The sequence below is a fragment of the Salvia hispanica genome, chromosome 3 (assembly GCF_023119035.1).
Source record: "Salvia hispanica cultivar TCC Black 2014 chromosome 3, UniMelb_Shisp_WGS_1.0, whole genome shotgun sequence".
NCBI lineage: Eukaryota > Viridiplantae > Streptophyta > Magnoliopsida > Lamiales > Lamiaceae > Salvia > Salvia hispanica.
In genome coordinates, this window is record NC_062967.1 from 14,797,241 (window position 1) to 14,809,994 (window position 12,754).

Here is a 12,754-nt window from a genome sequence, read left to right on the forward strand (position 1 = left end):
TCAGTGTTTTTGTCAAAATATAAGCAAACTAGATATCGGTAAAATATCAATATATTCGTATTATTTCAAATATTTATTAAATCTATTACTACATTCAGTTTCAAGCATCACGCCCTGCTGTGATAAAATTCACAACAACGCGTGCTGTGGACAAAACGCTAGATTTAAACTATGAAACGCAGCCCATTTTATATTCATTCATACGTATTACGTTGATATTCGTTTATTTTATTGTTATACTACTAACAAAGAGACCGTGATATGATATCCACCTATTTTAGTAGTATTGTTATACTATTAAAACATTCTATGCATATACAATAATACTCAATAATCTATACACCAATCCACCTATTGCGATTATGCAATCTGTAAACTAATAAACACGGGATTTGCATGTTTTTAAGGCCTAGATTTGACTCATTTTAAATGTCAATCTTGCAAATTATGTTCTTAAATTGCATATATTATATTTTGTTATTTTGACGTGTTTGTTGATAAATGATAAAAAAAGATAGAAAAAAGGTGCAAAAATGGTCAATGTGTATGAGCCTTTGTTCGAGCCCATCTTCCAGCGATTTTGAAGTCCAATCAGTTCTTAATACATATCATTCTCTTCGTCTTCGAAAGAGCTTCGCGTGGGTACCTTGAACATCTAAATCGGAGTTCTGTGGAAAAAGTTATGGCCATTTTACGAACGTTGCTCAGTGCAGTCAAAATAAGGCGGAAATTAAGGAAGGAAAGAAATTGTTGCCAAATCTCTCCTATTAATTGGAGAATTCGAATTTACCTTGTTTCCCATTACTTGGAGGATACTTTTTTACCAATTATAAACATTTTTCTAGTTTCTAGCCTATATATACCTCATAACCTAATTCGTTTCTAGCCTATATATACCTCATAACCTAATTCATAATATTCATCTCAAAGCCTCCAATCCTCTCCACCTCTGTACTTCTTCCATCCCACATTCCACATATTATTCTTCCATCCTCCATTGAAGCGGAGCTCTACAGATCCAGACAAGAGAAGACTGGAGATGGTATAATTCAACCTTGGGTTTTGTTTTGTTTTTCTTCATGTCTACTACTTTTTGTTGTTTTTACTTGTCTATGAGTAATAACATCTTTTGTAGAATTTTTGGTAAACATGCTATGATTTTGAGTTATTAATTCAATTGTTTTTCCTTGTTAGCTCTTGTAGTTATTTCGATTTCTCTTGTGCTTATACATTTGTTTGACTGGCCATCTTATGAATGCATGTGGATTTTACAACAAGAACTGAGAAGTGAGTAGTCTAATTTGAAATAGGAGAAATTGACGTCTTTGCCAATAAAATCGAGAGATTTGAGCCTTTGAATGAAGCAAATTTATCTTAGGAGCTTTTAGGAGTTGTTGCCTTAGTTCTAGGAAGGAGATTTCGGTTCTAGGTAACAATCTATAAATTGTATGCTTCGAGAGAAGATGTAGTTTTACATCTGTGATAGCTTAGTAACTCTAGAGACCGTAATTCAAGGAAGTCCTTTGGATTTTAGCTTTTGAGATTGTGGTTCCTAAAACTCTACATTCCTTGGCCTGTTTTGTATATTATTTATTTTTATATTTTCTGTTATTTGTTTATTTATTTCTTTATGTCTAGTTATAAAATTAAACCAAACATCCATTGTCTCTAGATAGTATATGACGCTTAGTATATGATAGACAGTTGCAATCTTATTCCTGTGTTCGATATTCTGGTACTAACCTTTAGCTATACTAGATCTACCTTGTATACTTGCAAGTATTTTTAGCACTAATAAATAGTGCATCATAAACGCACACTAAATAAATATTGCTGGATATGTCTCTAATATTGATGGATAATGTGCCACATGGCAGCACGAGATTGGTAGTACGTTGTCACTTTAAAAAAGGATTATTATCTTAACATAATCCTTTAGCTATATACACTAAACAATGAGTTCCAGCTAATCTTTCCTTTTGCTTATTTGTCAATTAATTTGACTTATATTCTTTGTTTTTCATCTTATTCAGCAAAGCTCATCAATTTAGTGTTTTTGTCAAAATTTAAGCAAACTAGATATTGGTAAAATATCAATATATGCATATTATTTCAAATATTTATTAAATCTATTACTAAATTAAGTTTCAAGCATCACGCCCTACTGTGATAAAATTCACAGCAGGGCGTGCTATGGACGAAACACTAGATTTAAACTATGAAACGCAGCCCATTTTATATTCATACGAATATCTTCGTTTATTTTATTGTTATAGTACTAAAAAAAGACTGTGATATGTTATCCATTTTCATATATATGTAATTTAATATACTTGTCAGTTTTAATTATATTTCCTTGGTTAATTATTTTGGAGTTAACTTTTTCATTCCCCGAGTTAGTTTAACATCTTTCATTTTATTTCAAGTAATAAACTTTTTCAGCATTACTTTATCTTCTTTTTTTTACATTTTTTACGTTTTGAATATATCATTCCAAATAAGATTATCATACCCTGCTCCTGCTGTATAGGAAAAACAATAGTTTATATTAAAATCTCTTTTCTTATTATTCTAAACATTATTTAATTATTGTTCTTATCATGTACTCCAATTTTGGTTCAACTATATACTGAATTCCATTTTTGGTGTAAAAAAGTTTTCGAACCATACATCATACCCCAATCTATTTTTGATTTTTTTAATAATAAAATAACACTAAATTTAGCGTAAACACAAAACAATGAGTAGCTACTGCGAAAAAACTTTGAGATATTGCATTTCGTCCTTATTATTTTGAAGATGCTCGATTTCAAGAGTGTTTGACCATGCAATGATGCAATAAGAAATAAAAATGCTCATGTAGAACCTCCAAAATGCACTAATTGATCATTTGTGGAACAATATACAAACTTCGAGTCTTGAATTTTAACTTTTTTTTAATGTAATTGTGATATCTTTTAATGTGTTTCAATTTATAATTGAATTTTATTATAGTATGTTTAGTGTAGTTTAATTTTAAAAGTAGTGTAATTTTTTTGAATATAAAGAAAATTTTGTATAATTATTTAATTTATATAAATTATTAATTAAATATTGTGAGGGTCAATATATAATTTAAATAAGCATGCAGGTATAAATGAAAAAATATAGAAAATATATTGAATATTTTATTGAGTTTGTGTTTGGAGTAAATGTTTAAAGTAAAATTAATTTTAGTGTGACTCATAATAAAAAAATGAGTTTGAGTTCGTCGTAACTGATTGAAGATGACATTACCATTACAAAATTCAATAAAAAAGAACTCTATAATCATTCTTAAAAATAGAATAGTTAATGAAATGCAAATAAAATAAAAGATAGTACTAGTACTATAATAATCAGCTGTAGTATAAAAAAATTATGGAAATGGATACCGTAGTGTCTTTTTTAATATCTATAAAATAAGTTTTGGAATAAGAAAACAAATCCATATGAACATAAATGTGCTGCGTTTTATAATTTAAATCCTGCGTTTTGTCAACAGCAGCCAGCAGGCCTTGCTGTGAATTTTACCACAGTAGGGGATCCATTAAATTCCATTAAAGATAAACAATTTTTTTCTTTGGAAGGTGATACATAAGATAATATACACATAATCCTTCGGCATGCTATGTCATGAATGTGATGTCGAAAACTAATTCAAGCAATAAGTTTGATAAAAGCTTAATAGAGAAGGTGTAAAAATATTTGACAAATATTGGAATAGATTTTGAAAATTTTGTAAAAGGTTGACATCAAACTATAATTAAACCATTTTCAATTATAGCCCTATAAAAAAATTGGCTAAAAAATGTCACTATGATAAGTAAAAAAAAATCATGTTATCTGATGAATCAAACAAGTTAAGGAAAATAGAGGATTTTGAACAACGCCCCCCCCCCAATGAGGATTTTGAACACCCCCACCCCCCCCCCAATGTTTTCATTTGTTTCATTATTTTTTCTTGTTTAATTTGATAGTAGGCATGAATGTGATGAAACCATATATCCAATTATTTTTAACTTGGCTATAATTGATTTATTTATTTAGGCCAAAGAATAAACAAATTAAAGTTATAAATATAAATTGGAGAATGCATAAAGCTTATACTAGTAGTACTATATATTAATAAATAAAAACTAAGCTAATGAAAGTGCTGAAACTTTGGATTATCTATCTATACATATATAAAAGGCAAATTTTAGTCTTAATTATAAATATTTATAAGTTTTGGATTGTATTGTATCGTAAATGTTAGATATTTTGTGGTCTATCAAAAAATTAATTCAATTATTCATATAGCTGTTGCAATTCACCAATTATAAACCTCTGAATCAAATAATCTCAATCTTACACCAATAATATTTCGTCCATAGCAATAGAATAGGCGGTTACACTAATTAGAGTGATAAATGTGGCATGCAAGTTTTTTTCAATAAGATTTATAAATTTTTGGCGGTTGCAAATTTTTAATAATTTTGATTTAATTTCAATATTCAATAATAAGTGGAGTAATTGACTTTGTAATCGCCACATTATTACACATTATTGGCAATTGTATTAATAATAATTTAGTTTAAATTTTAACACACTATAATTTTTCTATGTTTTTTTGTCTCTATATATGTGTCATTAGCCAGCATATTACCCACTTTCTCATTACCTTCACATATAATCTATTGCATCACTAAATTTTCTACAAAATGAATTTGTTTTCAGTATGGTTCTTGCTCTTTATCAATAGTATATTTTTATATTTAACCACTTTACGCATTCTTTTTGTGTGATTATTATGTTACTAATATCTGTTGTTTTGTTCTTACAAGAGAGGATGGTTGAAACCATGGTAATGGAACTAATCTCTCTTAGTGATCTACAAACTACCACAACTTTATCAATCAAATGTTGTAATCATGGAAGCATTCCCCTTGCCAAATTTGATTTTGAAATTGGTAAGTAATTTATAAAAAAAATGTATAGTACAAAACGCAAAGTTGTATTTGCATTGTTCGTGAATGAAAATATTTATCGAAATTGTAATATGGAGTATTTAGTTGACTTTTGTTTGAAGTTCTTATCTACATATGAGAGCAAACTAGCATGATGGAGAAAATGGTGTTGACGCAGGACGATAAAAGTGTTGGAGACGATGAGCGAAGAAGATGAAGGCTATTGGAGATAGATGGATGCTAATGGGCAGTGGTCAGAGCTACATGAGCATAAATGATTCTGGATTCTACTATTTATTATCAGTTTATTTTATTAATGAAGTTGATTAATTTACTATTGTCAATCGATTTTTTTCTATTAGTGAAATTATTGAATGTTATATGATTAATAATTAAACAGATTGATGAACAACGTAATTAATTCAAAGTATAAGATTAAAATTTAACATTATTAAAAAAAACAAGAAAGTATGGAAATATATTTTAATTCTTCAACATTACCAAAAAATATTAATAACATAATTAAGATTGCTTCGTAATTAATTTCATTGGTTTTTATTGTATTAGTGATTTAAAAACTTTATATAATTTTACTTTTTATCATAATTTATTTAATTACATTTTCAATTTTATATAAAGAAAACTTCATAGGTCATGCAACGTACGGGGTTGATACTAGTACTACGGATGGGAAAAATACTGAAATACCGGCCTTATCATATCAAAAAAATACCGAAACTACCGAATTTTTGGTAACCGTGACTTTCGGTATGGTATGATACCTTACCGAAAGATTCCGGTAAGGTAACAGTATGAATTTTCAAATACCGCTGCATACCGAAATTCGGTATATACCGCAAATTAAGGTATATACCACAAACTAAGGTATATACCACGAAAATATAAACACAATTATATATAAAATATATTTTATATATTTTTAAATTATAAAATCTATTGTGAAATATAAATATAATTATGAATAAATTATATTTAATTTATTTTTAAAATTATAAAATATAAATAATATTCTAAAAAATCTAATTTTCTATTTTAATTGATGTTGAAAGTTAGGTATACCGCAAAAGTAAGGTATACCGAACTTCGGTACGGTATACCGAAAATGAGGTACGGTATCGGTATGGAAATTCATCATACCGAAAATAAGGTATACCGAAGTTCGGTATACCGAAAACTTTGATAAGGTAAAGGTATGACTTTTTCGCGTACCGTATTTACAGTAAGATATACGGTATGGTGGTTTCGGTAAGGTATACCGTACCCACCCCTAACTAGTATCGCTAATAAACCACAATTAGAAAACTAAAAATAAGATTTAAAAAAATCTGTAGTAATTAAAAATAACTCAACAATTGAAATTTGAGTGGGTCCCACCTAATTCCGAGACCTTATCCGTCGCCTAAATTGGAAAAGGAAAAGAGAAAAGGGAAAATGAAAGGAGAAAAAGGGAAAAGGGTTTCCATGGAAAAGCAGAGCATCACAGCAACGCCATTTATATTAACCCTTACCCTTTCATGGCCGTAAGGCCCCTCCAATTCTTCGTCTCGCTCTCGCGCCACCACCCTCATATCTCCCTCCTCCACAATATTCACCACTACCACAACCACCAACCTCCGCCGCCACAGCATCAGAAATTAACCACCTCCGTCAGCCGCCGCTCCCTGCTCGATACCATGTCGCAGAAGATCGGGAAAGCGATTAGGCGGCCTGGAGCCCCCTCGAAGGCGCGTGTATACTCTGACGTCAATGTTATCCGCCCTAAGGAGTATTGGGACTACGAGGCGCTAACTGTTCAATGGGGGTAATTGATTGGGATGCTCGATTCATTTTTTTTCTCTTTCGAATTTGTTTGTTTTGACCTTTATTGATTCCTTTTTGGCTTCGATTGGTTGCGGCAGGGAGCAGGATGATTACGAGGTGGTGAGGAAGGTTGGAAGGGGGAAATATAGCGAGGTTTTTGAGGGTATTCATGTAACCAATAACGAGAAATGCGTCATCAAAATCCTCAAACCTGTTAAGAAGAAGAAGGTCTCGTAATTTTTGCATATTCTGATTATTTAATTGTTTTTCGTGATAGTTTCATGCCTGGAAAATATTAAGTTTTTGTGTTTCTTAGGTGCTATGAACAATAAGACATAATTTTCAAATTCAAGCTGCGACCTGTTTTTGAGAGTACCAACTGTGACAATTCTCCAGCTATCTGCTAAAATAATCAGTTTATGCTGTAGTTATATGATTGTGTCATGCTTTTAGCTTTATGGTGTGAAGTTAACTAGGTTCTGGGCAGAAAAATTGCCATTCGTTGTACCATATCTTACCTTTGCATTATTGCTTGTTGAGAATTGGGGAATATGGTTGATGAATGATTGTTCTAAAACAAAGAGGGTGAAGAGAGAATGGTTGTGGAATGATTGTCCTTAAACAAAGAGGAGAATTGAGAATGTTTATATTTCTGAACACTCTAACTCAATCAAGTAGAGTAATTGACTAGAAATTTCCTGGAGACCATGGGTCTGAATATCCTTGTAGTATCACTTAATTAGGAAAGAAGTCATTATCCATGTCCTTGGGATTCACGTCTTTTTTGGCTAAGCATAAGCATCAGATAGAGAGACTTTAAGTTTTGGTTTTTGCTTTTTCTGCATTGGAGGTAATTGACAGTAAGACTAAGGAAAAGCTGAGAAGAGAATTGGAAAAGATAAATGCTAGAAATGGAGGAGAATTCCCAAGAACTAAGAAGAGATAATGACTTTCGAAGCAGAAAAAAATGCAAAGTGGAACAAGTCTTGTCACTTTAACACCTATTCTGGTTGTATTATGAAGCAAGTTTAAATTAGGAGATTGTTTAATATACTTTTCTTTGTTGGTAGTTGGTACTGCTTTTGTAACTGGTTTAGGATCTCATGAATCATGATCGATAGTACCTATTTCTGCAGATCAAGAGAGAGATTAAGATTTTGCAGAATCTCTGTGGAGGGCCAAATATTGTGAAATTGCTTGATATTGTAAGAGATCAGCAATCAAAGACCCCCAGTCTTATATTTGAGCATGTGAACAATACAGACTTCAAAGTGCTGTATCCCACACTTTCAGACTTTGATATTAGATATTACATATATGAACTTTTGAAGGTAAGTCTCTTCTTTTATCTGCATTTACAGTTCGAATAATCTTTGGAGATTGAATGTTTGAATTATTGTTCTTCAAATTCCTGATCCTTATAATCTTCTTGTTCTTTTTTTTAGTCTCTTCATGTATTGATTACTCTAGGGATTCACTTGGCATGTGCTATTCTATCATTTTCCCATCACCAATTTGATTTTTTTGTGCACATTTTCTATAATCTGTTGACGGACAGTGATGCTAAATGGATCCAGTCCCAAAATTAGATATTATATATGGATGCCCATAACCATGACTCCTGTCCTTCCAACTTGAACCTGGAGAATACTCCCTCCGTCCCAAGCAATAGTGTTAATAGAGTGTGACATGGGTTTTAATCAAAATGGTTGAGTGCATTGTGAGTGGAGAAAGGTTCAACCTTAAAGCAGTGTTAGCAATAATTAATAAATGCATTGTGGGTGGAGAAGTGGTGGGCTATTTGTTAGAAAGTGTAAATAAGTTGATATATTGAGGATAAGATGTTGTGGGGTAATGTATTTGTGAAAAGAGACTATTTTTTGTGGACATCCAAAATGGCAATATGCAACTATTATTTAGGGATGGATATAACATAATTTTAACTATAGCTGGTCTGATTTGCTTTAATTTGTTGCATGCATTTAACCGTTTACTAGAATTATATGGATTAAGTTCAAGGACTCAATTATTTTTTGGCGGTGAGAAGAAAAATTGACAAGCAATGAAAGATATTGTAATTTCCATAGGCTTTACTCTTTATTATGTGGTAGCAACACTGGCAGCAATAATATTTACAAGTGTGGCTCCAGATCTAGATTCTGGCAAACGTGTGACTGTGAATTCTTGGACTTGAATACAATAAGCTTGTTAATTTAGTTGACTGTTTTGCTTCTTTGATATTAAAATGAGCATGTGCTTGGTTAAATGAATTAGTTACCTGCACGGCTGCACTCACCTTATCCTGTGCCTTTCTTGCTGTGATAGAATGATATATTCTGAATTCCTGATGGAGGGTCTGAAGCTTTTTCCACTGATATACAGGCTTTAGACTATTGCCATTCTCAAGGTATCATGCATCGGGATGTGAAGCCCCACAATGTCATGATAGATCACGAGCAGCGTAAACTCCGCCTTATTGACTGGGGACTTGCTGAGTTCTACCATCCAGGGAAAGAGTATAATGTTCGTGTTGCTTCCAGGTTTGCCATCATTCTTCACGTCTGCTTTACTAATGATCTTGTCTTATTTTTGTTCTATATAGTATATACTCTATTAAATAAACTGTACTTCCCTTTTCTTAAATTTCTATTGCTTTGTCGAAAGAATAGTATCTAATTTGATATCTGTGTTTCTGATAGGCTCTGGTTTAGTAGTGGAAGAGAATCACAATGTATAATTTATAAATACGGAGTACCACTTCACTAATGAAATCCATATACTTACAATTTAAATATTCTTTTAGGCATTAACTTAGTATAAATAATTTTTATTAATGGTCTTAATGGTTGTGATTTCATAAACTCCATTTTACTTCTTTCTATTCTGACATACTAAATCATGCTTCTGATTGCTAAAAATTTGTACTCGGTAAACTTATTAAGCAATATGCATGATGTGGTGTCACTAAAGCTCTGTGACTTCAGATCAGCCAACTATATAAGAGCTGGCATTTTTTTTTGTTCTTACGTGCAGTCACAGGTTACTGGGTCATGCAAACGATAGAACAGATGCATAAAGATCTGCTTTGATAACAAATAGAATGATGAATTATCTTGACCTAGACAGGGAGTTATAATTCTGAAAGAATGACAAGTTTGCTCAATGAGAATTCAATTTTAATTCTGTAAGTCCAGTTTTAGGAGAAATAATAGAGATTTTAGGTTTAGTTGAAGTGATAAAATGACAAGTGTAAAATGGACTCTTAAAATGTTGGACAGGTATTCTCAAACTCTTATATTTTGAGATGCATTTATTTTCCTGATCACTTACATGATTAATAAGCCTTATCATTGTGATAATATGATAATTTAATATTAATTGGAACAATTATTATAGAATATATTTGGTCAAAACCCAAAAACTTGAAATCATTAGATGCATTGAAATAGGTGGAAAATAATGGTGTTTCTGTAACTTGATTTCAAGTGAATATATTTAATTAGGCAGAGGCCTCAATACTCAGACTCTTGTCACTCTTCTCCAAGATCTCAGTTCAGTTGCAATATTTAATTGTTGAAAGTTGGTTACAGTTTCATGGTCACGAGTACATGCTTTTGTTTCATTATATTGCTTCTAGCTGTTTTTAATGTGTATGTATACATATTTAAACTTTTTTGCCACATGCACAGATATTTTAAAGGCCCTGAACTTCTGGTTGATTTGCAAGATTATGATTACTCCTTGGACTTATGGAGCTTGGGCTGTATGTTTGCTGGAATGGTATGCTCTTTTTTTAATCTGCCTCTTGTAAGATTTAAACTCCTATTCATCCACATATGTGCTAGTCAATAATTAGGGTATACTATTGGAAAAACATATAAATTGGTAAAAAAAAAGTTAATAATGCTAACCCCTCTATATGTTTTTAAATCAGATGAGAAGAATCAGACTGGTTCCTTCTCTTTTCTAATATAGACTATGATCACATCTATTGCAAATAGCATCTTAATATCTGTCCTAGCTGTTCTTCTTGAAGCCACAAATGAGGGACTTTTATCTGATTTATTGTGATAGATGGTGGATGAAATTTGGGAATATGAATTGTCACACCTAAAATAAATGGAGTATAAAAAGTTTATTTCTGTAATGATGCTTATATGGTGTACAGATATTCCGCAAGGAGCCTTTCTTCTATGGGCATGACAATTATGATCAACTGGTCAAGATCGCAAAGGTATGTTGAAAGATAACTTTCTAAAATCTACTTTTACTTGTGCTCATTTTTTCTTTCAGACAGTTGTTCACATGCCAGAGATTGGAATGTATCCTAAGTTTTAGCAATTAATTCTCAACTTCTGTTGAATTAGATTATTTCCTTCTAGGTTTAATTGCATCATTTAGTATAAATACATAATAAGTTTATGCTTATGACAAATAGTTTTGGAAGTGGATGATTAACATGCAAGCAGATTCATTACTGGTTTCATGTAAATAGTTTGAAATTTTTCTACTACCTAGTAAAGCATTGAATCTTGATCAAATGACAGGTTTTGGGTACGGATGAGTTGAATGCCTATTTGAACAAGTACCGCTTGGAATTAGACCAAAATCTTGCTGCTCTTGTTGGAAGGTGAAATATATGAGATTTTGCACTTGCTGATTTTTAGTGGAAGTTTAGAAAATAATACTGATTTTCTTGTGCCAATCTAGGCATAGTAGAAAGCCATGGACAAAATTCATCAATGGTGATAATCAACATTTGGCTGCTCCTGATGTAAGCAGTTATCCATTTGGCTACCAAGAACCTAATTTCCATTTAACTAAGTTTGTGATATAATGTTTGACTGAAATTATTCTTTGATCATCTGAAGGCAATTGATTTTGTTGACAAATTGTTGCGATATGATCATCAAGAAAGGCCAACTGCAAAGGAAGCAATGGTACCTTCTTTTTTCACTCAGACTGTTTTCCAACTTCTAATGAAACAGTGAATTATTCTTTCTATTTGCAGATTTCAAGATTTTGGAAATAATATTTGTCCTTAAAAAACAATTTATCCAATATAACTCCATCTGACTGATGGTTGTAATCTTGTACAGGCCCATCCTTATTTCAACCCAATAAGGAACTCAGAAAGCCGCAGAAGTCGTGGCCATTAGGATTTGAAGGACGTTTCAAACTCGAGGTGCCTATTTATTCTTGTTTCTCTTGTAAACTTGTACTGGTCATTCGAGTTGAGTAGCTCTGCATGCCGTGCTTACCATCTGATTCATCCACAAGTTTGACGGGCATCAGCGCTTTGTGTGGTTTATGGGATAGATTTTTTCATGGTTGATTTTGCTTGAAAAATGAAGCAGAAGTTGTGTTTCGCTTTGGCATTGATTACCTTCTAAATTCATCGTTGTTGAACTGTTTTCTGTACTGAGATATGCTAATTGTTTTCACAATTTTAATCCTATATACGTTCATCGCCTTTCGTTCAGGCATAGTTTTCCAGACAGTAACATTTTTACTGACCAAGTATGACAATTCATCTCACCTCCTATATCTGACTATTATAATCGTACCACCTCTCAAGTCTCTCTTCTCTTTCTTGCTCTTCCCCTCTTTCTTCTATTGCTGTCACCAAAAAGAGGAAGCTGTCGAGCTCATTATAAGAAACCAATCCCAATGCAAGATAGAGTTCCCTTTTTTTGCTTTCTTCAAAATTGAAGTAGATCACTTATCATATGAATAAAGATTATTCTATCATATCATATAAATAAGAAAGCTCTAGCTGTTATGTTACCAGTGCTTCAATTTACAAACTCTATACTCAATATGAACTAAACTTAGTTAACAATTAATCAACTCATTTAGCAAAACTCATCTTGCTTTATCTTATATTGTATCCTACTATTATTATGGAGAAGCGAACGCCACCAAAGGGATATATTAAACCCCATTTTAATCTCTGGTTTGGACTC

The 12,754-nt window shown here is 31.8% G+C and overlaps 1 protein-coding gene across 1 annotated transcript; it reads left to right on the forward strand.

The window, feature by feature from the left end:
• Positions 1-6,424: 6,424 nt before the first annotated feature.
• LOC125213790 (casein kinase II subunit alpha-like) lies at positions 6,425-12,270 on the forward strand. Its single transcript, XM_048114526.1, has 10 exons — positions 6,425-6,789; positions 6,887-7,016; positions 7,925-8,119; positions 9,171-9,328; positions 10,478-10,568; positions 10,957-11,022; positions 11,336-11,418; positions 11,499-11,562; positions 11,660-11,728; positions 11,888-12,270. Exons 1-10 carry the CDS (start codon positions 6,503-6,505, stop codon positions 11,945-11,947), a joined length of 1,203 nt encoding a protein of 400 aa, XP_047970483.1. The 5' UTR covers positions 6,425-6,502; the 3' UTR covers positions 11,948-12,270.
• Positions 12,271-12,754: the final 484 nt, after the last annotated feature.

What these genes read in the sequence shown, in the direction of transcription:
- LOC125213790 (XM_048114526.1), top strand. Translation starts at nt 6,503, where the DNA reads ATGGCCGTAAGGCCCCTCCAATTCTTCGTCTCGCTCTCGCGCCACCAC. An exon ending in GCGCTAACTGTTCAATGGGG is followed by an intron (nt 6,790 to 6,886) that starts GTAATTGATTGG and finishes TGGTTGCGGCAG; the next exon opens with GGAGCAGGATGATTACGAGG. An exon ending in ACATATATGAACTTTTGAAG is followed by an intron (nt 8,120 to 9,170) that starts GTAAGTCTCTTC and finishes ACTGATATACAG; the next exon opens with GCTTTAGACTATTGCCATTC.